Source organism: Pelobates fuscus, chromosome 3 (genome assembly GCF_036172605.1).
Source record: "Pelobates fuscus isolate aPelFus1 chromosome 3, aPelFus1.pri, whole genome shotgun sequence".
NCBI lineage: Eukaryota > Metazoa > Chordata > Amphibia > Anura > Pelobatidae > Pelobates > Pelobates fuscus.
Window position 1 is genome coordinate 300,879,872 of NC_086319.1, and position 26,177 is coordinate 300,906,048.

General features: G+C 44.8%; 2 protein-coding genes across 4 annotated transcripts in view; one reads left to right on the forward strand and one right to left on the reverse strand.

Annotated features, from left to right (window-relative positions):
* Nucleotides 1-15,940, forward strand: part of SPG21 (SPG21 abhydrolase domain containing, maspardin) — a 62,730-nt gene extending 46,790 nt beyond the window's left edge. Inside the window, exons 8-9 of the mRNA XM_063448809.1 lie at nucleotides 10,014-10,154; nucleotides 14,349-15,940. Of these exons, the coding sequence (XP_063304879.1) occupies nucleotides 10,014-10,154; nucleotides 14,349-14,471 (264 nt within the window). The 3' untranslated portion in view covers nucleotides 14,472-15,940. The remainder of the gene's footprint in view (nucleotides 1-10,013; nucleotides 10,155-14,348) is intronic.
* Nucleotides 15,941-18,579: 2,639 nt separating this feature from the next.
* ANKDD1A (ankyrin repeat and death domain containing 1A) overlaps nucleotides 18,580-26,177 on the reverse strand; it is a 60,815-nt gene continuing 53,217 nt past the window's right edge. For all 3 annotated transcript variants that reach the window (XM_063448810.1, XM_063448812.1, XM_063448811.1), the window contains 7 exons: nucleotides 25,825-25,923; nucleotides 25,157-25,255; nucleotides 24,550-24,648; nucleotides 24,372-24,467; nucleotides 23,952-24,153; nucleotides 21,637-21,768; nucleotides 18,580-21,010 (listed from right to left, as the gene is read on the reverse strand). In XM_063448810.1, coding sequence (XP_063304880.1) covers nucleotides 20,949-21,010; nucleotides 21,637-21,768; nucleotides 23,952-24,153; nucleotides 24,372-24,467; nucleotides 24,550-24,648; nucleotides 25,157-25,255; nucleotides 25,825-25,923 — 789 coding nt within the window. In that variant the 3' untranslated portion in view covers nucleotides 18,580-20,948. The remainder of the gene's footprint in view (nucleotides 21,011-21,636; nucleotides 21,769-23,951; nucleotides 24,154-24,371; nucleotides 24,468-24,549; nucleotides 24,649-25,156; nucleotides 25,256-25,824; nucleotides 25,924-26,177) is intronic.

Below are 26,177 nucleotides of genomic sequence, written 5' to 3' on the forward strand. Positions count from 1 at the left end.
GAAACTTTAAACCTTAAACAATTAAACCATGCAGACGTGGATGAACTATATTAACGCAGGGAAAGCCCCACGTCCTGTTAATTTAGGGGTAAATGGCCCTATTGGGTCAACATGTTAGAGTCACTTAGCTGCTGCTACAGATTGCCATTCGTGGGCCAATGTCGTCGGTGAGGTAATAGCCTGCTTCTTGACACCATCCCCAGGCACAATGTCCTCCATCGGGATATTCCAGGCGTTCAGGAGTTTCTCGCCGTCTGCTGGGTTGAGCATATGGTGTTCGGTGCCGTTGCGTCGCACTATGATCTTTGCTGGGAAACCCCATTTGTAAGGCAGGTCGGCTTCTCTCAGCGCTTTAGTTATCCGTTTAAACGATTTTCTTGCTGTCAGCGTAGTTGCTGAGAGATCGGTAAACAGCTGGACTTTACTGAAATCTTCAGGGAGTGCTGGTTGTTGCCTGGACGCCTGCATTATCTTCTCTTTTGTGGTATAATAATGTAGTCTGGCAACAGTGTCCCGCGGTATGGAAGTCGGGAGATGCTTAGGCCTTGGCAGTCTATGGATCCTGTCTATCAGTGTTGCATCTTCTGTGAGTTCTGGCACCAATATTAGGAATAGACGTTTGGCATAGGGGCCTAGTTCTTTAGGGCTAATGCCATCAGGGATGCCCCGGATTCGGATATTATTCCGTCTATCCCTGTCCTCATGGTCTGCCAATTTAGCCACGATGGATGACATTTGCGCCTGCATGGTCTCAAAGGCTGTGGTCACATTGTTGTGCGCCGAAATTATTTCTTCCGTCTTGTTCTCCAAATAATCCGTCCTCTCACCGAGTGAATGGAGGTCTGCCCTGATTTCCTTGGCCATTTTGGCAAAATCAGCAGTTAGTGATGCCTTTAGATCGTTGAGCATTTTTTGGATGGATGCATCCGTGGCTGGAACGACCTTAGTCGATACAGAGGTGACGTCGCTCCTGTCGGAGCTGGAAGCTGGCGATGAAGGCCTGTCGGCGCCATCTTGCACACGGCGTGGCGGAGATTGCATCGCTGTGATCTGTAATGCAGCTGGTTTCAGCTTCGGTTTTTTTATGTTGCGGTGTGCCATGGTTTCGGGTGGCTTCCCCTATGTCAGTATAGAAGGGTAAGTAAAAAAATTGCTTCTCTAATCGCTGTGTTCGTCGGACTCCCGCACGGAGCTGATCTAGCAAGCGTCCGTCTCCATTAGCCGTCAGGCCACGCCCCCTATTTTATTTTTTTGACACACAAACTTATAACAAAGAACTTCTCATGTGTATTTTGTAAAGTTGCTGTGTGCTATTCATGTACAAAACTTTATTTTGTGTTCTGCTGAGTACAACGATACCCCCATTGTATGTCTTTGGCACTATTTTGTGAAGCTACAGTGCCATAAAGGAGACCTATCCATTTCAGTATTTACAGTAGAATTTTAAGAGAGATTTAATGGGCCTATGCTTCAATTTGGGGTATTATAGCAGTTTGACTGTTAAAACCCCCCACAAAGGCCTACCATTTTTTAAAGTAGACACCCCAGGGTATTTCAAAAGGCATATTTTAAACCTTGGCGTAGGATCGTGTTTTTTTTTGCTAGTTTGTAAGTCTAATAGCAATTGGCATTTTTTATTTTTTTTTATTCTTTATTTATAGCGTGCAGGTAAGTACAAACATAAATAAACAAGCATTTGATATGCATACATAAGTTACCGTTCAGAGGCGGTTCTAGACTTTATGAGGCCTTAGGCGAAACGCAAACATGAGGCCCCACTAACAAAAAAGTGTCACATATACACATTGATGCACTGTCTACCTGTGTATGTGCCTGAGAGTGTGTCTGACAGAGAGTATCCTTGTGTGTGCGAATGTATGTCTCTGTGAGCATGTTTGCGTTTTTGTCTGAGACCCTATGTGTATGGGGTAGCTGATGGTGAGAGGGAGCGGGGGGTGTGATGGTGAGAGGGAGCGGGGGGGTGTGATGGTGAAAGGGAGCAGGGGGTTGATGGTAATGTGAGAGGGAGCGGGGGGTGATGGTAATGTGAGAGGGAGCGGGGGTGATGGTAATGTGAGAGGGAGCGGGGGGTGATAGTAATGTGAGAGGGAGCGGGGGGTGTGATGGTGAGAGGGAGCGGGGGGTGATGGTAATGTGAGAGGGAGCGGGGGGTGATGGTAATGTGAGAGGGAGCGGGGGGTGATGGTAATGTGAGAGGGAGCGGGGGGTGATGGTAATGTGAGAGGGAGTGGGGGGTGATGGTAATGTGAGAGGGAGCGGGGGGTGATAGTAATGTGAGAGTGAGAGGGGGTAATGTGAGAGTGAGAGGGGGTAATGTGAGAGTGAGAGGGGGTAATGTGAGAGTGAGAGGGGGTAATGTGAGAGTGAGAGGGGGGTAATGTGAGAGTGAGAGGGGGGTAATGTGAGAGTGAGAGGGGGTAATGTGAGAGTGAGAGGGGGGTAATGTGAGAGTGAGAGGGGGGTAATGTGAGAGTGAGAGGGGGGTAATGTAATGTGAGAGTGGGTAATGTGAGAGTGAGAGGGGGGTGATGTGAGAGTGGGTAATGTGAGAGTGAGAGGGGGTGATGTGAGAAGGAGGGGGTGATGCTGAGGGTGGTGACAGAGGGTTATGCTGAGGGTGGTGATGCTGAGGGTGGTGGGGATTAATGCTGAGGGTGGTGAGGGGCGATGCTGAGGGTGGTGAGGGGTGATGCTGAGGGTGGTGAGGGGTGATGCTGAGGGTGGTGATGCTGAGGGTGGTGGGGGGTGATGCTGAGGGGGGTGATGCTGAGGGGGGTGATGCTGAGAGGGGTGATGCTGAGAGGGGTGAAGCTGAGGGGGTGAGGGGTGATGCTGAGGGTGGTGGGGGGTTATGGGGGATGGTGAGGCTGAGGGTGGTGGGGGTGAGGCTGAGGGTGAAGGGATAATGGTGAGGGTGGTGGGGGTGAGGCTGAAGGTGGGGAGGGGTTATGGGGGATGGTGAGGGTGGGGAGGGGTTATGGGGGATGGTGAGGCTGAGGGTGGTGGGGGTGAGGCTGAGGGTGGGGAGGGGTGATGGTGGTGGGGGTGAAGCTGAGGGTGGTGGGGGGTGATGGTGACTGTGGTGGTGGGTGTAGCTGAGGGTGGTGGGGGTGAGGCTGAGGGTGGTGGGGGGTGATGGTGGGGAGGGGTAATGGTGAGGGGTGGTGGGGGTGAAGCTGAGGGTGGTGGGGGGTGAGGCTGATGGTGGTGAGGGGTGAGGGTGGGGAGGGGTGATGGTGGGGAGGGGTGATGGTGAGGGTGGTGGGGGGGTGATGGTGGTGAGGCTGAGGGTGGTGGTGGTGAGGCTGAGGGTGGTGATGGTGGGTGATGGTGGTGGGGGTGAGGCTGAGGGTGGTGGGGGGTGAGGCTGAGGGTGGTGGGGGGTGAGGCTGAGGGTGGTGGGGGGTGATGGTGGTGAGGCTGAGGGTGGTGATGGTGGGTGATGGTGGTGGGGGTGAGGCTGAGGGTGGTGGGGGGTGAGGCTGAGGGTGGTGGGGGGTGATGGTGAGGAGGGGTGATGGTGGTGGGGGTGAGGCTGAGGAGGGGTGATGGTGGTGGGGGTGAGGCTGAGGGTGGTGGGGGTGATGGTGGTGGGGGGTGAAGCTGAGGGTGATGGTGGTGGGGGGTGAAGCTGAGGGTGGTGGGAGTGAGGGTGGTGGGGGTGATGGTGGTGGGGGGGGTGAGGCTGAGGGTGGTGGGGGTGATGGTGGTGGGGGTAAGGCTGAGGGTGGTGGGGGTGATGGTGGTGGGGGGTGATGGTGGGGAGGGGTGAGGCTGAGGGTGGTGGGGGTGATGGTGGTGGGGGGTGATGGTGGTGGTGGGGGTGAGGGTGGTGGGGGGTGATGGTGGTAGTGGGGGTGAGGCTGAGGGTGGTGGGGGTGATGGTGTTGGGGGGTGATGGTGGTAGTGGGGGTGAGGCTGAGGGTGGTGGGGGTGATGGTGGGTGATGGTGGGGAGGGGTGAGGCTGAGGGTGGTGGGGGTGATGGTGGTGGGGGGTGATGGTGGTGGTGGGGGTGAGGGTGGTGGGGGGTGATGGTGGTAGTGGGGGTGAGGCTGAGGGTGGTGGGGGGTGATGGTGGTAGTGGGGGTGAGGCTGAGGGTGGTGGGGGTGAGGCTGAGGGTGGTGGGGGTGGGGGGTGGGGGGTGAAGCTGGGGGTGGGAGAGCCTACCTTTCCCTGGTGGTCCAGTGGGCTCCCTGGTGGTCCGGTGGCCACTGCTCACGGTCTGCAGCTCCTCAGAGCTGCAGACCGTGTAATCTCGCGAGATTTCAGAGCGTTGCCGTGGTAACCCGCGGCAACGCTCTGATTGGCCAATTCTCGCGAGTCACATGGTCTGCAGCTCTGCACACTGCGGAGCTGCAGACCAGTGTCTGCGATGGTGGCCGGGCAGCCAGGAGGGGTCTCGCACCCGGCGGCATACCGGGCAAGCCGCCGGGCCCCCTCCTGGTGTCAGGTCCTCGGTCAGTGACCGAGGACCTGACACACTCTGCCAACAGGCGGTTTAGGCGGCCGCGAGGCCCCCGCCAGCGCGAGGCCTTAGGCGGCCGCCTAAACCGCCTAATTAGAGAGCCGCCTCTGTTACCGTTTCATGGCACTTAGGGAATACTGCACTTTTTATAGTAAGAGTAATCGATTTAAACTAGTCATTTTTCACTTTTATGTTATGAACATGCTGGTGTTGGGTACGTTAATATGTGTGAGGTATGCTTTGCTTAGTCAAAATATGCACTTTTTAATACTAAAGGAACAAAAAATAAACATGCTTTTAATGATTCAGTAAATGACTAATGGCTATAGACAGGTTGATTATACTGACAGGATGGGTACTCAAGTATGTAAGGTAACCTGTAAGCCAGCTTAAAGTGAGATGTAGTAGTTGAGTGGTACACACAGGGCCGGCGCTACCTGTTAGGCGGACTAGGCAGGCGCCTAGGGAAAGGGGCGCCGCCTCCCCTCATGCTGCGGCCTCCTGAGCGCTCTGTAGAGAGCCTCAGGCAGCTGCAGCTTTGCCTGGGCTGGTGCGCAGTATGAGGAGAGGGGCTGACAGGAAGGAAGCGCTCAGCGCTCCCTCCTGTCACTCCCTCACTGTAGCATGGCCGAGCGCTGTATGGTCCGCGGGTACAGGGAGCATCTGTCTCCTGTACCCGGCCGGACTAACAGGAAGTGCACACTGAGTGTGCACTTCCTGTTAGTCCGTCCGGGTACAGGAAACAAAAGCTCCCTGTACCCGCGGACCATACAGAGCTCGGCCACGCTACAATAGAGGTGGGGGGAGAAAGAGAGTGGGGAGGAGGGAGGGGGGAGAAAGAGAGTGGGGAGGAGGGAGAAAGGGATGGGGGAGGAGGGAGGGGGGAGAGTGACATCCATCACACACACACACACAAAATCATGCAACCCTTACACACACAGAAACACTCAATGCACCCCTTACAGACGCACACACTGCATCCCGTACATACACTGAAACACACCTTGCAGCCCTTACACATACAAATACAGATTCACACAATGCAGCCCTTACACATACAAACACAGATTCACACAATGCATTCCTTACACACATATCAGGACATCCCCTACACACTCCACCCCCTGTGAACAAACTCATTGGTGGAACATGAAGGTGGACCCTGAGCTGTGTAAAGGCCCCCCAAAAAAGGGAGCTGCTTCCCGTTCTCCCAGAACATTGATTTTTGTGACCACAGTTACAAACCGCCCCCAGAGATCCTGTTCTACACCAGACCAGTGGTGCCAGACTGCAGCTAGAGCCCATCATCATCCTCATCTGGTTGTAAGTAGGCAATCTAGTATAGAATTTGTGGCACTTATCTCTAATTTATCTCACATTAAAGAAACACTATAGTCCCCAGAACCACTGCAGCTTAATGTAGTGGTTCTGGTGTCTATAGCTTATCCCTGCAGGCCTTTTAATGTAAACATGGCGGCACTGCAGCACTGGCGTTAGTTAACATGGCAGATCATATGGGTGGGGCATTGTGATCACATGGGGGGGAGGGCGGGGGGCGGCAAACTTTACTTTTGCCTAGGGCGGCAAAAATCCTTGCACCGGCCCTGGGTACACAAGCTCAAACATGCTTAAACTCAAACATGAAAGGGTTAAAACTAAGATGATACACCAGCTTAATAAAAAATGTTTAAATCTGAAGTGTCAGATTGTTATAAGTCACAGCAGGTAACTCCCGGTGTTGAGAGTAGAGGGGATGTGTGTCAGTGGTTGCGACTGAGTAAGGAGTTTTCATCGCTTTTCTGTTAAGTTTAGTCCCTGGGTCAGTCCATGCCACTCGAGCCCTCGCCATCTCTTATGGTTTGGTCATGCAGTCCTGGGTCGAGGCTTCGGGGGGGGGGTCGTGCTTCGTTATCATGCAGCCGCTGATGCGTTCTGTGTGCCGGCGCTTAGTGCTGGAGGGGGAGGGTAAAGCTTCTCTCTGCCGCCTGTCGTGAGACACTCTGCTTGCCGATGTTAAATGGTTGCCACCAACCTCCCCGGCTTCCTCTGCCCTGTTGTTGCACTGAGCCTGTTAGCCGCCCGTCATTCCGATGTGTGGGGCAGCTTGCTTGTGCACGGCATCGTGGTGAGGCCTGCTGCCATCTTAGATGTGTGGGATGTTGTGGCATTCTCCCGTCCGCGTCTCTCCAGCAGGGCCCGCTTTTGTGATAGCAGGCTAATGAGGGTGCCGTGGTGGACCGTGATGACCCCCAGCGGTCCAAGGGGGGGGGAGAGGACTGCATCTGCAGGACTTCGGGACTGGATGACCAGCCGCGTCCTCCGCCCCGCATCAACTGCTAGGCCGCAGGTCGGGCCTGCATCGGTTAGTGCGTCCGGAGACTCCATGATTTCCCAGTCTGATCCTGCCATGGGTTCTGTGAAGCGGGTAAGTGTGTAGCCCGGATAGTTTGTTTGAATTGCGGTCAGGATGGCTTAAAGTCTGCATTTTTGCAGGAGCTCCTGTTCCATGCGACTTCTCCCCCTTTCTGCCTTTTTGACACTCACTTGGAGATGTTACTGTATATTTTGTAATCCTTATGTGTGCTACGGCAGTATAACACCTAATATGTTGCTCAGCTATGTAGTCTTCGTACAACAATACCCCCATGTGTACCTTTTTCAGGGATATGTGGATGTTGAAGGGGCACATTGGAGACCAAGCCATATCAGTTTTTACCAAACTTTGAATTTTGACACTGGGCCCATGTGCAATTTCCAAGCATCTTAGCAGGTTTTAAGTTCAAACTACCCCACAAAGGCCTACCATTTCTTAAAGTAGACAACCCAGGGTATTTCAAAAGGCATATTTTAAACCTTATCGTAGGATTATTTTTTTTGCTAGTTTGTACCAAGTCTAGTAACAATTGGCATTTTTTTTTCTGCCTTTTTGACACACATTGGAGACGCACCACATATTTTTCAAAAGTGGATGCCTGGCCCAAATCTCATTTTAGCAGCTCAGTATTGCAAATTACCTCTCAAAGGCCACATCTATTTTTAAATATAAGCTGCTCATCAGTTCAAATTATGAACTAGTACATACTATTTGCTGTGAAAGGGATAATAGTTGGCGTAAACTTATCAGGGGGTAGTACCCAGTCATCTGCGTCCCGGGCAAAGCTGTTGTGGATTCCGAAACCAAAACAGACAGACCACAAAGAGAGAGAATGGCCGGGCTATACAAGCAGAGAATAGTCAAGGTACAAGCCGAGGTCAAAGAAGTAAAGAGAAAGGGAATAACGATCGGACAAGCCCAGGTCAAGGATAAGAGAAGGCAGGATAAACGGGAGACAAAGCCAAGATTCGGTAACCAATCAGACAGGTTACTAAAATCACACCCCAAAACTGGTCTACCTATTGTCCTGTGTGTGGAAAATTTTAAAACAGTGGCCAATACATATGCCGGGCTGAGTTGGGCAATCAGGGCAGTAATAACTGGTCTCAGCTCTTATGCCCCTCTTGTGACACATCCTGCATCTTTTTCTGGGTTGGTGGAATCCTGAAGCAGAAGTGACCTGCCTCCATTCTTCTGCTAGGCTCCGCTGATGGTCCCCCTCTGTGGCACTCAAGCAACCCTGAGCTAAAACTGAAATAAAAGTAAAATGCATTTCAGCTCAGCATTTGTCCTTTTTAAATAGAACAAAGGCATTGTGGACTGCCGTCTGCATTAGATATATGCCCACTTTTTTATACCATGCCCTGGTCTTCCGCATGATGAAATATGGCTGCATCAGTTGATCAGACAGGTCAACTCCCCGCATAGGTAGATTGTAATGCTGTATGCAGACTGACACCCGTTTAAATTCCTCTCTGCCACGTACTGCGACCCTGAGAGTGCTTTCACCATGGATGGTGGTTAGGATGAAAACCTCCTTTTTATCGTGGTACTTTAGTGCCAGCAGTTCTTTCTGGCATAGAGCTGCTGTTTCCCCCCTTTTAATTTTTTTTTCCCGCTAGAGCCTTTGGGAAACCTGTGCAACTCTTCCGAATAGTGCCACAGGCCACGGTCTAGAAGCAGTAAAGCATTTTTAGAAGTGGGATGCTATTATAAAAATTATCAATATATAAATGATAACCTTTGTTGAGTAATGGCGTTATTAAGTCCCAGACAATTTTCCCACTTGTCCCTACTATATCTAGGCAACCTGGTGGCTATCCCTTCTTTCATATACACAGAAGGTGTACACATAGCCACTGCCACTTTCACGCAATTTATAAAATTTGATCACATATCTGGATCTTTTGGATGGGATGTACTGTCTAAACACCAGTCTTCCCTTAAACTTCATGAGGGATTCATCAATAGAAATGTGTTTTTTGGGGGTGTAAATAGTGGCAAATTTTTCGTTAAAGTGGGCAATTAGAGGGCGTATTTTATATAGAAGATCATACGGCCAATGACCTTTTGGGGGGCACTTTGTATTGTCACTGAAGTGCATAAATCGCAGTATGTCTTCATATCTGTCCCTACTCATTGTCTGGGAAAAAATGGGGCTATTGCAAATAGGATTTTTAGACCAATACATCCTAATTGTGGGCTTTTAAATTATCCCCATTAGCATTGTCAGTGGCCAGAATTGTTGGGTTCCATCTCTCTTTCCTGGCGATAAGAGAGTCTTTATTGTGTGCAAGGTACTGCTCCGCGTACAGATTAGTCTGGGTGGCTATCTCCCCAAAAATCTCATCCCCCAAGAACAGCTGCATACAATCCGGCACATTATAGCCAGACCGGTCAGCCTGTATGCTAGGATTGGCAGTGAACTCTGGGATGTCTGGTGAAAAATAATTAGGGGGTACCCAGTCATCTGCACCATGTACAGCATTAGGGGAATCTACGATTTCCCCTGATGGTCCTGCAGTATCTGGCACACAGTCCCTGTCCCCTGCGTCACTCTCTGAGGCCGTTTCGGTCGCCTCTGACAGTTGAATTTTCTTTAGGGACACAAAGTAACAACGATCCGTCTCTCTCCACTTCAAAAACCCACAAGAACTGGAGGGAGGCGGATCTGATATCCCAGCAGCATTGTGACCGCTGTGACTTGCTATACACAGCGATCACATGCACTGGGACATCGAGATTTGCTGTTGCTGGTCTGCCCCTGACTCGGAGGCACCCAGCAACAGCTTTAACCCCGCGATCGCTGGCACCGCGGTGATCGGGGTTCATTTTAACGCATGACGGACCGGGTCCGTCACCCGGCGTTAAGGGTTTCCCCAGGATGACGGACCCGGTCATTAAGGGGTTAAATGGCATCCTACTGAGCACACTTTTACGTCAACTAAGAGCGATTCTGCAGAGCTGGGCAAAATTCAATTTCTCTTTCCTGAGACTATTTTGTGCAGTCAGCGTGACCTTGTTGCCCAAGCTCCTACACTCTTGTACCAGTCTAAGAGATTGCCTTGTGCAGTAGAGGTCTGGATAACCATACGCAGGGTTATTCACGAGATCAACCCATGTATTGATGATTTGTTTACTGTTTTGTAGGTTTTTGACCAGAGTGCTCTGTCCACGGATGCCAAGGAGGAAATGTACAAACTGTACCCCAATGCAAGAAGAGCCCACATGAAAACTGGAGGAAACTTCCCGTACTTATGTCGGAGTGCAGAGGTCAATCTCTATGTACAGGTATTCTTACCGACCTTTTTCTTTGTTTTCCTTTAAAAACAAATGGTATTGTTTTCCAATCTCTTTGACCTGAACCAATAGTTTGTTCAATTTTATTTTTATTTTTGTTGAGAAATGTAAGAACATTGGGTATGGTTTTACCAATAATAGTTGGTAAATGAATCAAGAACAGAAATACCCTGCCACAAAGCTTTCTGAACAGTCAATTGCTTGTAGGCTGTAGTAGTATGTGCCCAGCTGGATAGACTAGTGTTGATATAGGCATCAAAACACCACGCCTAGTGATTTTTTCTTTTGTATATAAATTAATATAATTAAATTTACAAAGGACTAATTTTGTTTTAACCTTGCTGCTCTGTCATACACATGAGTCAAGAAATACCTGAAATGGGGGCGGAGCCAACAGCCGACCAAAGCAGACGTGCATCACCAGAGCTCCGCATCCAAAAGCCTGTAAATCGCAAATTACATGAGTTTAACTCAACCACAACGACTTAAAAGATAACGCCACGAGATGGGAAAGAAATCCAGACACCAGGGGGCCGTAAAAACGGGGGGGACCCGCGATATCGGAGCACTTCTCCTCCGACCTGCCAAGGCCGCAGTAACTCCCGCGCCAAACCAAGATGGCGACTCGGCATCAGCCTCCTCCGGAGAACACATCCTAGACGAACTAGACGAATTCCCCAGCACAGGGGGCCTACACAACATATCTTCCGACGAAGACAATGAACTGCCCTCCACTAAGGGCGACATAAAAGCCCTTCTAAGCAATATTCGCTCCCTCTTTGCGGCTGACATGGCGGTCCTAAGAGAAGAGATCCACACCGTGGAGGGGCGAGTGAAAAAAACAGAAGTAGACTCACAGGGCCTCACCGCACGCTGCATACAACTAGAAGCGCAAAACGCAGAGCTGCAGCGCTCCCAGACATTGCTCACCAACCGCCTGGATGCGGTAGAGGACCGGCACAGAAGCCGGAATGTAAAGATAAGAGGGGTTCCCGAAACAGTGACCCAAGGGGACACACGAGAATATATTGGACGACTCATCGCCCTCCTACTCACGCAACAGCAAGCGAAGACTGCCCTTATAGACGAGATTTACCGAATCCCGAGGGCCGCCAGAGCCCCAGCAGACACCCCGAGAGATATTATCCTCCGCTTCCAAACGAGGACAGGCCAAGCAGCCTTCATGGCGGCGGTGAGAGGGAAGGCATCCCACCTCTTTGAGACCGCCAGTCTGTCATTCTTCCGGGACCTATCCAGGCCCACGCTGCTATGGAGAGGCCTCTTCAAACCTCTGACAGCCGCTCTCTGCCAAAACTTAATCCCATACCGCTGGGCATTCCCCAGAAGCATAATCATTACACACAAGGGCGCAACAACTCGGGTCGCTGACCCCTCAGAAATTGATTCCGTAATGGCAGCACTGGGCCTGCAACTGAGACAGGACCAAGTCACAACCGAACAAAGGCCAAAGTCCTGTCACACCTGGGATGTCTCGAACGTCAGACCGTTTCAACCCGCAACCACAAACGCCGCACCTTCCACCGCTTATAAGGCGCAACGGGTGAACCGACATCAAGCAGACACTTGAAGGGACAGGTACCCGAACTACAACAAACCCCTAGACGGGGATTACGACCAGTTGCTTTAAGACTTAATTATAGACTCACCCCCCACCCCGAATGGACATGCTTCCCTGACAAACCTTACTGTGCACTACTCGCACCAAGAAACCACCACTGGCAAAGATGGGCACCAGCCAACCGGACCCCCCTCGACCTAGGCAACATTAGAGGCCAGAGGACCGAGACCAGCCCCACACCATCAATAATAACTTTACCTCGAAGACTACACGGACAACCGGTCTGAACAGCTAACTTCCAGCTACTGCCCTCCACCAACGTTGTACCTATTGTTTTGTTTCGTTTTGTTTAACTATGTCATTAAGGTAGCCCTACCTGGACACTAGAGATGTTTTAAGCATACAAGATTGGTAGCCCTATACCCGCCAAAAGTGGCAGAAAGCCACACACCTCTAAGACTTAGCTAGGAAAGATATATAGTCAGTAAGGAGGTCTCCTAAACACAGCTCTAAGGTATATGCTAGCATACACTGACAGAGGACATGTAAATTTTCATATCTGGCCACATTGTAAGGTCCACAAGGCCAATCGCAGATACAGTTAACGTGAACAAGACTCACTAGCCTTCCCGCCTTGACCAAAGGTGCACTAATGTGCACCACTAAAGCACAGGCAACACTAACCGTTGGGCCGGCGCAGACACACGCAGACACGGACCTGACAGGACACAACCACCAGCCGAGGGGCCACCATGACAGAGCTTTACAGCAAAATCCTCCCTCAACTATAAATAAAACTACCCCTATCTAGCTAGCTTCTATACATGAAAACGCTAGACACGCAGGGTTAGTCCACTTAATACCTCTATTATATGTTATATTTTACTGAAGCAATGAAAATTTTGCCTATGGAGGCCCGCTAAGCATGAGAAGCCAGGCTCTCTTCATTTTTATTTTTATTTTAATTTAGTAGCTAATATTTAAACATTACTTAGATTGTATGATCATTGACCTTTAGCGATATTATGTGTTAATTCTCCTGTTACTATCGTAATTCTGTTAAAAATGTAAAATGCGCAACCGTGTCTGCCACAGTTTCACCTGCTTATACCCACACGTACGCTGTTGTGGCGTTTATTGACATGTTTGTTCTATGATGTATTTTACTGAAGCAATGAAAACTTTGGCTAAGGAGGCCCGCTAAGCATGAGAAGCCAGGCTCTCTCCATTTTTATTTTTATTTTAATTTTACTTTATTTTAGTAGCTAATATTTAAACATTACTTAGATTGTATGATCATCGACCTTTAGCGATATTATGTGTTAATTCTCCTGTTACTATCGTAACTCTGTTAAAAATGTAAAATGCGCAACCGTCTCTGCCACAGTTTCACCTGCTTATACCCACAGGTACGCTGTTGTGGCGTTTATTGCCACGTTTGTTCTATGATGTATCTCACTGAAGCAATGAAAAGTTTGGCTAAGGCGGCCCGCTAAACATGAGAAGCCAGGCCCTCCTTATTTTTATTTTTATTTTTATTTTGGTAGCTAATACTTAAACATTAACTCTCCTGTTACTAAAGTAATTCTGTTAAAATGTAAAATGCGCAACTGTCCCTGCCACAGTTCCACTCTTTTATACCCACATGTACGCTGTTGTGGCGTTTATTGACATGTTTGTACTCACCTGCGCAATAAAAATAAAGAATTTAAAAAAAAAAAAGAAATACCTGAAATAGTTTTTTTCCTATTGTTTTTGTGGGTTTATAACAAAATGATAAATGAAACTTGGCCTTTAATTTTGCAAACATCTCCTGTCCTATCTTAAAGAATCCTGGAACAAAGCATTCTTTTGTGATTTTTTTTTTTTTTTTAAAACATGTTATGCGACTGTGTAAACTTTGCATACATGCCTCTTACTGATCAGCTAAAAGGCAATATTTGCTTATTAAAATGGGTTACCAATCTGTGTGAATGTAGCCCACTGAAGAATAAGTAAGCCACACTAACAATTTTTGTATGGATTTGTACACAGACAAACACATTTCTATCTGGACCAATCATTCTGGTGTTTACGTGTATGTGTACATTGAGTATGCATGAAGGTATCTCAGAATTCATGCAATATAAGTAGGTTATAATTGCATTTAATTATTTTACAAGATGATTAGAATTACTTTGCAACCAGAGCATCTCCTGGCTGAACTATCCAGAGGGAAGTCTAAATCCAGATAATTGTATTCATTTACAGGGATAAATAACACTAAATGTAACCAGCCTGGAATAGATTTACTATATTAATAATAATTATGCCCGTTGGCTTGTCTATCCCAAGACTAGAATGGTCATTGGGGTAGTCATTAGAATGGATTTTTGGTGGGGTTTCTTCTGAAAATACGACTTGAGCATGGTATAGACCGCTATGTTTTAAATGCCTGTCTCTGTAGGAAAACCGAACCCCAGCAAACTTGTATACTGGAATACAAAATGGGAGCAATCATTGTAAAGATGCTTCCTGTAGGACTACATTTCTATAAGAACTGTTCCTAAAACTTTCAGAAGAATCTTGGTGAGATATATTTACTGTGTTCTGTTATTGTTTTGTAGATTCACTTGCGACAGTTTCACGGCACCAGATATGCAGCAATAGATCCATCGATGGTGAGTGCTGAAGAGCTTGAGGTGCAGAAAGGATGCTCTGCACCCAGCACAGAGACAGAGGAGAGCTAAACTTTGTCCCAACTATCACATCGGAGCCACCAGACCCAATAATCTCCTTCTCTGCTGGCAGACAGGTTACTTCAATCATTCCTGTGCTGAACTGTAAAAATTGGGAGACTTAAAGCTGGAGTATACTCAATAAAACTAAAATCTAGGGCTATTCCCCCCCGTTTGATCACACATCTTCTGGAAGCCATTGGAAAGTTCTGGTACTCTGTAGGAATAATCTTCATTCTACTTCCACTTCACATGGGTGATTCTGTCAGCATCTGATAAGCTGGCTTCCATGAGGTTACAGCCAATCTATTTCCAAGTTCCTGGAGGGACAACCTGTTTTTCCCCCTTATTCCTGGAGAAGACTTTGAGTCATGTTTTTTTGTATCCATGATGCTGTTGCTATCCAAAAAGATAGACACTAAGACTTTCAGGTTCTTTTAGTCAACCTGACTGACCAGTGAATGGTTTCATATCTTTAGACAAGTTTATTGCCTTTATTGGTGACTACAGGCACTGAAGTTTTATAGATTATGCTGTCACTGACACATTCTCCAATGTTCATTTTGTCTTAAGTGTACTTTTTTGGAATCCAGGGTCCATATTAGCAGCTTAACAGGTCTACCATAGCATGCTCTAAAACTTGCTCCAGATCACCTTCTGCAAGATTAGCTCCTTGTGTATTGGATAATTAACTGAGCTGCCAGAAGCTACACCGAGGTTTAAATGTCACCAGTTTTGGAAGGTTCTGAAAATCAATCTAAGGATGTAAATCTAATGCATTCTCTCCACTCCTCGGTGACCCATACTGAGCCAGTGACCTTTTTTTGTGAGTGTTGCTGGCTGTGAAGCATGGACACGTTGAAGTCCATAAATTATTTAGAATATTCTACACAAGAAGAATGTTGGTTGTTCTGGTTTTGAATATGAATGAAATTCCAAATATATATCTTCAGTGAGGTTCTCTCTTTTGGGCTATTGAGGCAGCTGTAGCTATTAGCTATACATGATGCTCAGCCAACCTTTAGCCATTACGAATGTATTATTCTGTTCCAACAGCTGTTTCTGAAATAATTCCCAGAATAAAAAAAAAAAAAAAAAAGCATTGTCTTGATGCCGAAGATTTAGTCCGCATACAAGATTGAAGTTACTGACATTTAACACCTGTTGTCACTGTTGCATGTTAAAGATGGACTATCAAAAGTATTTTCCTTAAAATCCATGCAGATTGAGTGCCTTATTGATTTTTATGTCCAGGTGTATATAGTGTATGTGAAATGTACTGTAATTTGTTGCTTATGTAATTTTTTGTTTCGTTTCAAAGTGCCAAGTTAGAAATCCTGTCCTTTAAAGATCTCCCTGATTATCAGTATTAGGGTTTGTAATATCCTATTGTATTCTGCAAAACTGTCAGTTTATTGTTTAATATTTCCATATGCTGAATTCTTTAATAGTTTTGAATAAAACTGGGATTGCATCAGAAACTTTTTATTTCCTCCATGAATTGAGTAACTACCTATAAACTTGGTGCTGAAAAGTGTTAACTGCCTAAAGAGTGTGGGTATTGTACATCCCATGGAACACTGGTTGCCAAGGCCTTTTATCTACATTGAATATACTGTAGCTTATTGCAATAACCTGCTAGAAGTAGCCACTCTGTCTGGAAGGATGCTCCCTAGATAGCACCAGCCCTCTGCTACTCTAATTTTGAGTTCCCCTGCTCCCCTACGCACTGCAATGGTTATGATGGCCCCCCCCCCCACCCCGATGAGGCTGTTAGTTCATATGGGTGGCAAGGTGCACATTGGACCAGCAGGCCAACAGTGGATTCTTCCAAGATGGACACAAAGCTCATCAGGGGCTGAAATCTTGGAAACCTTTGACTGCATCTGCAAAAGATTTTGGGCAGGATTGTCCTTGCACCCAGACCAACTAAAGCATGTTACTTACCCTTTTTTTACATCTCTTTGGTTATATGCTCACTATTCTACTTACATACACTACTTCTTTCGTTCCTTAAAAATATGCAGATATATTGTTTTGTGAAACTGCATGGTTCTGTTCATCAGATCGGAATGCAGCTGTGAATGGCCAAACCTTCAACTGGGTGGTTATTGGGCACCATACAGACTATCAAGCTGCTATTTAGGTAGATGGGGCAAAGAGGGGGGGCTGTCCGGTACAGGGAATTGGTGAATGGAGTTATGATCTAAGGGGAGCGGATGCCCCAGACATAAGGGCGCTAGTAATCCAATCCAAGTTGATGGGAGCAGAGGTGGTTCCCTAATTAGGCATCCGCCTAAGGCCTCGCGCTAGCTGGGGACTTGCAGCCGCCTAAACCGCCTTAGAGCATACTGTGTCGGGTCTGACACCAGGAGGGGGCCCGGCGGTTTGCTCAGTATGCCGCCGGGTGCGAGGCCCCTCCTGGCTACCCGACCCGGACAGAGAGCGCCCATCGCAGACACTGGTCTGCAGCTCCGCAGTGTCTGATTACCGATTACCACCACAACACTCTGACTGGGTCTCGCTAAACACATGGTGTGCAGAGCTGCAGACCGGATATCGCCACTGGACCACCAGGGAATTAAAAATTAAAAAAAAAAAAATGTATTTAGTCCCCCTCTTCCCATCAATCACCATCACCCTCTCTCACACAGTATCACCTCCCCACACATTGTGACCCCTCCCTACACTGTCGTCACAGCATCCACTCATACTGTCACCCTCTTCAGGCATCCACACTCACATTATCCACTCCTAATCCTCTTAATCTCACCCCCTCCAAACTCACCTGCCCTCACTCTGCAACACTCACCCTGTCATATTAACCCCCTTAATCCTGTCACACTGTCCCTGCTACCATGCCACAATTGCCCTGTCGCACTCCCTCATCAAACCATGTCATACTCTCCCTCATTCTCTCTGATTACTCCCTGCAGATTCAATACAAATGAGCTGTAAGTATATGTGGGTTTTGTGTAATAAATGTGCTTGTTTCACCCTTCATCAACTCTCAGTTGATGTTTGTATGAGCAGTGATAGTGCTTTTATAATTACTCTAGGTATTCTGCAGAGAATTGGAGGGAGACATGCAGAGATACTCAAGCTGAGTACCAAACTCTGTTACAGGGTCCCTTGGGACAATTCAATATAAAAGGGTTGCAGAGTGTGACAGTGAGACTCATCCAGCACTGAAGTCTGACAAGTACATTGGCTTTAGTTATGAATGCTGCAGAGAGAGCCCTCTGAGCACAAAGCATAACCAAAGTTTCATTTGTTTGCAAAAAGCTTCAACTTACTCTTCCTAAACAAGGCCAAGTCCTCCCACAGACTGGTCATCCTTGGCTGATATCACAGATCGCACGATCTCAGCCAATCCAATACTTTGAGAGGCTAGCATGTATGTGCAGCAAAATGCTACACAGTGCCAGTCAGATGGTATATATGAAACCACCTGATTTACACAGTTTTACTCTGAGTGACAGCTAATAGAGGCATTTAAATCCTGCAATGTAAATTACACTGCAGAGTAAATGAAAGGGAAATGGCACCCAGGCCACTTCAGTGAGATCAAGTTGCCTGGGTGTCTACAGTGTCCCTTTTAATATCTGTATGTGCAGTGTTTGAAAGCAAAACACTACACATACAGCCCTCAAGCACCATGACCACTTCAAATCACTGACGTGGTTACGAGCTGAACTAACCTTTAAAATGTGCCCTACACAGCCTTAATTCATATATTACATAACAGGTGTATAACTTTTAAAACTGTTATTCTGAAATACTGTTACGTGATGCCATGTGTCCGACTAGTTAGCTTGGAATACAATGTCTTTATCCTCCACTAATCCAGCAACAACCACAAACTAGCAATTTCCCCACCTTAACATACAACAATGAAATTCACTGTACAGAGGTTTGTGGGGAATTACTTTCAATATTGTTTGTACAGATAACAAATTATTCAGAGAAACCACCAACACATACACTGCGTAAAGTTTAATGAACAGAATAAAACTTTTGTACAGATTAAAACTTCTTGCTAGATTTCCAGCAGCAAAAATTGGCAAGAAAACATCTTCATTACCACCACAAGTAATAAGCAATTTACCAATGTATCCCTCTTACCCATTTAATGCTCTGACGTTAAGTGCCCCAGGTAGAGAAATGAATGCTTTCTATTTGTAACATCTGGGCATACTTTCATAACACAATCCTTTCATCTAGCAACAATGCTACAGTCATTAATACATTTAGATATACATTGGCCTGCTTAATTCAGTCATTTTCTCTTAAACACATATGAGGTTATTCGAAACTTTGTAAAGGGTATACCATCACTAACAGCCAAAGTCTTAGGATAGGTTGTTGCATAACAATAAGGGCCATGTATTGACAAAATTAGATCCCCACTTATTGTAGAACTAAAACTCCTATGATGCTTTGCCAGCCTACAATGGCTTTGGAATTTACCTACTGAAGGCCAGAGGAATGCAGTCAGTGTTACTACTTGGACTCATTTCCATAGATCGTCTTCGAGCACGTAAGCTCCCAAATCTACTTGCATAAAGCTAGTGTTGCTACGCATAGTGGAATGTTAATATTTTCTCCAGTCTTGACAGAGAATGACGAAAACCCATTTTTGAGCTGAAAGTGCCAGGTAAATGAAAGGCATTCCATTTCATAAGTAGTTGCATAGATATATTGGCACAAAGAAAGCACCATGTGACTTTGTAAGATCTGGCACCTAAGGCTGGGTGTTAGTGCAGTTTAACCCTCATGTGCTGCAATAATAGAATAAATGAATTATATTCTTTTTTCTTGCTTTTTATATAAAAGAATGAGATCACTTTAGAATTGGTAAGGTTAGTAAATTAATGGATAACAATTTAAAAAGCTTTCGATTTAGAATATTAAAAAGGTACACTTCTTGTTTAAGAACCTTTTAAAGAACTAATAAAATCAAACATAATGCCTGCACCATTACACAATGCATTAATAGTTCCTGATTATTTCTAAAGCTGCTAAACCCAATTACAATTTTTGCATGGACACAGTGCTCACACTTTTCATCTGTCCGGTACAGCGAAATGCTGGGAGAACAAACTAAATAAATCACATGATCTGAACACCTCTGACATAACATTTTTCTAGCTTTGTTATGCAACTGCAAAATGGCCATCTCCATACTGAAACTGAGAGATCTTTAAGTGGTGTAGTTACTGCTAATGTTTAAAATGCTTATATCATGTAAATATGGCCAGACTGCACTCTTTGGACATTCATTCATAAATTCCAATTGGAGATTTTTTATAAAACAGTATTTTACTGTATATACAACACAAAGGAACACACAATATGTATGTATATCTCTGTTCTACTAATTGTGAGATTGCCATCCCCAGCATTATGGGAAATCACCAAGATGATTGCAACTCTCAAAGAGCCAGATGCAAATTTCAGATAAATGTATAGTTACAGAAATTGTAATATGTACCAGAACTATATTTTTATTAAATATTATCTAAAGATGTCATTGAGTTCAGTAAAGACAAGCCAACTTTAATGTCTTAATTATGTCTTTAAATCAAGATGTGCACCTTTTAATACTCCGCATCAGAACCCAAAACCCAAATTGGTTGTCAAATGTTCTGTTCCTAAAGTGTATACTGGGTTCTTACAAAACTATTTTGTTCCAAGGAATAAAAAGTTGTTGTGCTTTTTGCTCACATAAAACGGTATAAAGCAATATTTTCACAAACAATCACAATTTCACACAAAGCTCATTTGCACTCCCAGTTCACATGGGGGAGAGTCGGTTATCCCTGTGCAGTTGCTAGAACGCAATACTTGGGGACATGTGCTATAAGAAAGGCTGGATGCGTCACAACACACGTAACCAAAAATTCCTGCTCTAGGGAGCAGAGCAATGGATTAGAAACCCGTATCTCTCCCTCCTGTGCATATAAAATTTCATTACAAAAGAAAAAAAGTTATAATTTGTTGCAGTTATAGACTCTTGGTCTTTGCTAATGTGCTTTAGCGTGTCGCAAAGTGACAACCAAGAGTAGAAAAAAGTAAAAAAAAAAACAAGAACAGATAATTATGAGACTTTTAACCCCCTCATGATATTACACACAAGCTGTGTCATATATATCATGGGATTTGCCTAACTTTGTCACAAAGTGTTTAAAGAACAGATAAATTAAATCCCCAATAACATTTTTATTTAAATAGTTTTATAAATCCAGTGTATAGAAAGTGCTATAAAGGAGCCCAACACCCAGAAAGACCTCTGGGTTTCCAAGTAGGTCACATCAGGATGGTTGTATACTGACGCTGTTTTCAAATGGCACTGCAGGGTATATATTTGGATTTAGTATCAGCCCTTGAGGTGACTATGTGCTGAGAAGATTCTCTGTTACGACCGCTGGCCTGTGATGCGGTTAGCGGCACTGGCTTTCCGTGGCTAGATTGGTTCAGTATAGGTGTTCACATTGCAGTACATTTCTTCGGAGAAGAATCATCTGCATTTGCCATTTTCCTGATACTCTCTACAGATGACGACAGAAAGCAAAACAAAATGGTTACTTATCAAGGGCAGCAGACTACAGATCAGGTTGAGAGAAATACTCTAAGCTTAGCAAAGAAACATAGAAACCATGTAATGGAAATAGTAACATTTAGTTACTTCTTCTGGGTAGTCAGGTAGATTTTCATTCATTTGAATCTGTTTACCCCTTGTATCATACATGTGTTAGGTGATAAATGTAAATGTGTGTACAGTTTTTGGTTTTCTTGTTTCTTTATGTTGGATTATTTTCCTTTTTATTGTATAGCATTCAGTTTTCTAGGGCAGATGTAGACAACCTTTGGCAGTCCATATGTTACGGACATCTCCTCTGATGCTTTACTAGCATTATGGCTGCGAGAGCATTAAGGGACATGTAGTTCACAACATCTGGTGTGCCAAAGGTTGCCTACCCCTGTTCTAGTGGTTATGACCTTCCAACATTTGAGTAGAGATATATTTTATCTTCTAAACTTACACAATGGTCGAAATCGTTCTTGCTGTTTAACCCAATAAATGGACACCATTTTTAGACTTTGTTGTAATACAAATATTTCAGATTACTTTAGTGAGCATTCAGCATAGAGCAGACCAAACTACATCACTGACCTGCAAGGTCTCTCCTGTCAATACCGACCAGCCCCTCATACAGTCCTTTTACTGGGTTTTCGCCAGCCATTATGACACCATGCAGCCAGATCAATAGCATTCTATGACCATGGTCCCGGTAGCTTTTAGTTCCTGGTGTCAAAACAGCAAGTTGCCATGTTAGATATTGTGTTACATCTGTGCTTACAAAGCAAGATGCAAACTTGATGCAAGCAGTAAGAAAAAAAATAAAATTATAAAACAATAAAAAAACCTACACAGGGACATGACAAAATTAGACCCTGGGCCCTTTGAAGACCAAATATATGTGTATTAAGTAAATGTTAAATAGAATTTTAAAATTAAAAAAAAAAACTGTCTGGGATATTTTCTCCAGTGAGAATTGCAGAGAAAAGTAAATGTCAAAATATATTTTTTCAATTCAAAGTCAATATTGTTGTTTGTTTTGATTATATAGGGATTACATTTGAAATTCATGAAAATTCTTACTTTAATGAATAACCCCGTGTCTATTCCTTTGGTTGTGTGTAGTGTAAAGATCTGTGTGTTACAATGCATGTTTGTATTTGAGTGTGTAAAGTCAGTGTGAATACACCTGTGCGTTGTCTGTGTGGATGCTTGTGCTTTTTTTTTTTTTTTTGCATATAATGTCAGTATGATTGGTGTGAAGTGTGAATGGAAGGACACATTTAAAGAAATGTATGTTAAAACCGTTACATATTTGTATGTACTTCCATGTTATCAGTGTCAAAGCAAAAGTGTATGTAATGTTAGTGAGTGTAAGTCTTGCAGTATAATTTTTTTGGTAGTGCCAGAGAGTATACAATGCAGACATTTACTTTCATGTAGCGTTTGTGTGTAATGTTGATGTGTGATTGTAAGGGTCTGTTTGTGATAAATGTAAAGGTGTATTTTTGTGGAGGACTTGTGTGTGTGAACACAGGGGAGTGATGGTATATGAATGTCCTGCAGGGCATATATTTGGATTTAGTATAATTAGTGTGGGAAGTCTGTATGAATGCAGGCATAGATTTGTATGCATTGTCTGTGTGTGAATGCAGGAGTAGGTTTGAGCAGTTTGTATGAGAACGTAGGAGTATATCTGTATGGAGTCAGTGTGAGTGTGATTTCAGGGATGTATATTTAAGTGTGTGTGAATATAAAGTGTGTATTTAAAATCAGTGTCCGCATGTTAATAATGAGGTGTGTGTTTATAGGCAAGTGTTTTTTTAATTTTGTTATTAGGACTCCACAACCAACTTCTAAGTCTCGGTCTCTCTCAATCTTTCCCACTGTATATGTGTGTCTTCCCATTACCCCCCTCTTTTGTCTGTCACCCTTGTCTCCCCTTTTGTGACTCTCTATCTAACACAATTTGACACTCCTCTTCACCACTTCTGTCCGCCCTCACACCCCACTCACCTGTGCCTCTATGTCACCTCACACTTCTCCTTCCCAAACAACCCATTTGTCTTACATCACACCTTTGTCTAACCCACATGTCAAAACACAACTGTAGGAAGTGGTAGACCCTCACGCCTTCATCCCACATATGCCTCCGCCATTTTCACCCCTAGCCTGTTTCTTTGCACCAACCTGATTTTTCCTCCCTCCATCTTGTGTAAGCATCATACCTCAAAGGGATCTGCTGTGCCTGCCAGGTCGTTGCTTGTTCTCACTGTTCATGCATGCTGTGAGAGCTCTCCGTGTAAAAGGAGAGAGCAGAGGATGTGATGTCACTTTCCATCCCAACCTCTAATTCACACAGAGCAATGTGCAGGTAAAGCAAAGAGGAGGCCTGGCACTGAGAGAGAGCTGGTATGCTGCCAGGTCTCACACTGAGCAGGAAAATTAATTTGCCTTCATATGCCCCCTGCAATCTTTCGCTGAAATTTCTCAAGATGATGCCTTTGAGGTTGGGGAGATTTTTAATATCCGCAGCAAAAGCATCGTTATGCAGCTGGGTCCCTGACTGCCTTGGATCAATGACTGATGTTCCCGAGTGGTCAATCAGCCTCTGAATCTACAAATACTAGCACCATAGCTCCACTCAATTCAATCCTCTTGTAAGTGGTCAGAAAAGGGTACAACAGAGCAGCACAAAGCCTATACACTCCTGAATAAAAACAAAGCCTTTATGATTTATGTACAGTGATTCCAATGAAAACATGATTTTCTAGGAGAATGTCAATGCTTCTTTACTGCCAGTGTGAAATACGGTTTAATTACCTTCCTTTTAGCTACATCATACAACAGACAAAATACACTTTCACAGCCCTTTTCCCTTGATCAATCAATGTAGAAACTCTCTGCACCTGTCCACTGCTGCTCTATAGCCCGTATGTGCGCATCAGTAAATTTCCAGTGCTGTGCCAGCTTTTTCCACTCGTTGGGTTTAAGGTATTTTGTTGCTAGTCTCCAGATAACAGACCGGATGTGCTGTGTTTCCAGACGATGGTCCTGTCTAAAGGTCAGGTTTCTGGGCACCCACGAATCAGAATCACTGTTCATATTGTCCTGTGATAACGAGGAGTAGAAACGTTCTATTTATCACACCTTGCCATCATTACGATTATGGTTATGACAAGCATCCCTGCATGGTTACGACACTATGTTAATGTTACTATATGGGAAGCTTCACTTGCAATGACACATTTTATGCAGTATTATCCACTAAAGTGAAAATCATCAGGAGTTAGTCTCTGAAACGTGTATCTACAATGTAAATTGTGTACCTTCTCCCACTTATAGAAACGATCTGCCTTGATGATCATGTCTGCAAGGTTGATATGATTGCCACGTGCAGCCACATCAAGCGATGTCTTCCCTTGCTGGAAAGAGAAATGATGAGATAACAACATAATATGCAACATAGTCTCCTGCGGATGGGTATAAATGGTTTGTTTATTGCACCTTATCCTGCAGCTTCAGGTTTACTCCAGCAATGAGGATCATTTCAGCCATATCTTGTCGTCCATTCTCAGCCGCAATATGAAGAGGAGTCTGAAGCCTCTGTGAGAAAACAAAGATATTTATATATACATATACACACACACACTCTCTCTCCAGGTTAATATGCCTGCACCCTATCTGAAGTGTTCTGAAACCATAAGGTGCCTGTTAGAGTAAGTCCCATTAAACTCTCCCACCCTTCTTTCTGAGTCTCACTATTCTTCTCCCACATTTCTATCTAACAGAATCTCACTGACTTTCTCCCATGTCCCTGTCTATGTGAGTCTTACTCTACGTCTCACATTGTTCTGAATGTGTCTCTCACTTGTTCCTGTGTACTTGTCTGTGAGACACCCTCTGCCTAACCTTTCTTCTGCTCTTGAGTTTTATTCTTGACTTTCCTTCTGCCTCTCAATCCTTTCCCTGTGACATTCTAACCTTCTAATTCTTTGATAGGGTAATTTGTATTTCGGTGTCCTACTTTCCCGTTGAGCTTTCTGTGAGCCTTTACACATCTCATCAGTACCTGCTGATACCATGGTTTAGGGGGTTAATAACCAATTCTTACATAGTCTGTGATATCCAGATCACACTCGCAGTCAATGAAAAGCTTGACTATGGACGAGAAGTTCCTCAGAACAGAGATATGCAGAGCAGATGAATTTTGCTGCAAAAAAAGAGAAGAAAAAAGAAATGGTTTAGCGTTCACATATTTACTTCCAAGAGCAGTCTTTATTAAAGTTAATGTGGACTAATCTCTGAACAAACTCTTGAGACCAATCCTCATTAACATCAACATAAATTCACCTCCCGGAGATGATGACAATTTCAGGAAGAGTCATAGTAACAGCAAAACTTGCACAAGGAATGCAAAATGTAAATATCAGGCATTACCCAGATTAGTTCATTTTATATACACTGCTTGAAATCTGACAAAACCATGCACATCATTGGAAGTGTTAATTGGCAAAAAATGATGCAACAAAGGTATAGACGAGATAAATGCTGGTAATGAAAGAAAAGCCAAGGAAATCTATGAATATAGCCTCAGGTTACCTCCTCTCATTTAAAGGGAATATATAATGTGCTATTTTTGGATGAAGATGCTTCAATAACCTAAGTACCATTTAAATGTTCCAAAGAGTACTTAATGCTGGATTGTTTACCTTACAGAACGTGTAGCCCACAGAGCTGGACTTGAACAGACAAGTGTGTTTTTGTGCAAACTGTACTCACTTGATTTACGGCATTAATGTTAATGTCTGCATCAATAAGAGTTCTTGCAATGTCCACATGGCCGTGGAAAGCCGTATAATGGAGTGAGTTCATTCCTTTCTGCAGAACAAAAATGGCATTTTATATAGGCTGTGAAGTGGAGAAGTGAAACCCTGCCTTTAGTTCAATATTGTGAAAGTTTGCTAGCGTTGACTTGTAATTCAACCAGTAGAGGGCACATGAGTCACACTTACTTTAGTTTAACATTGTTTCAAACAGCTGATCAAGCATACTGTGTATAAAAAACAAGCCTATTTGAGTAGCTTCCCGTTAATCCCATTAGGGTTCAATCATAATTTTCTGATGTCTTACAT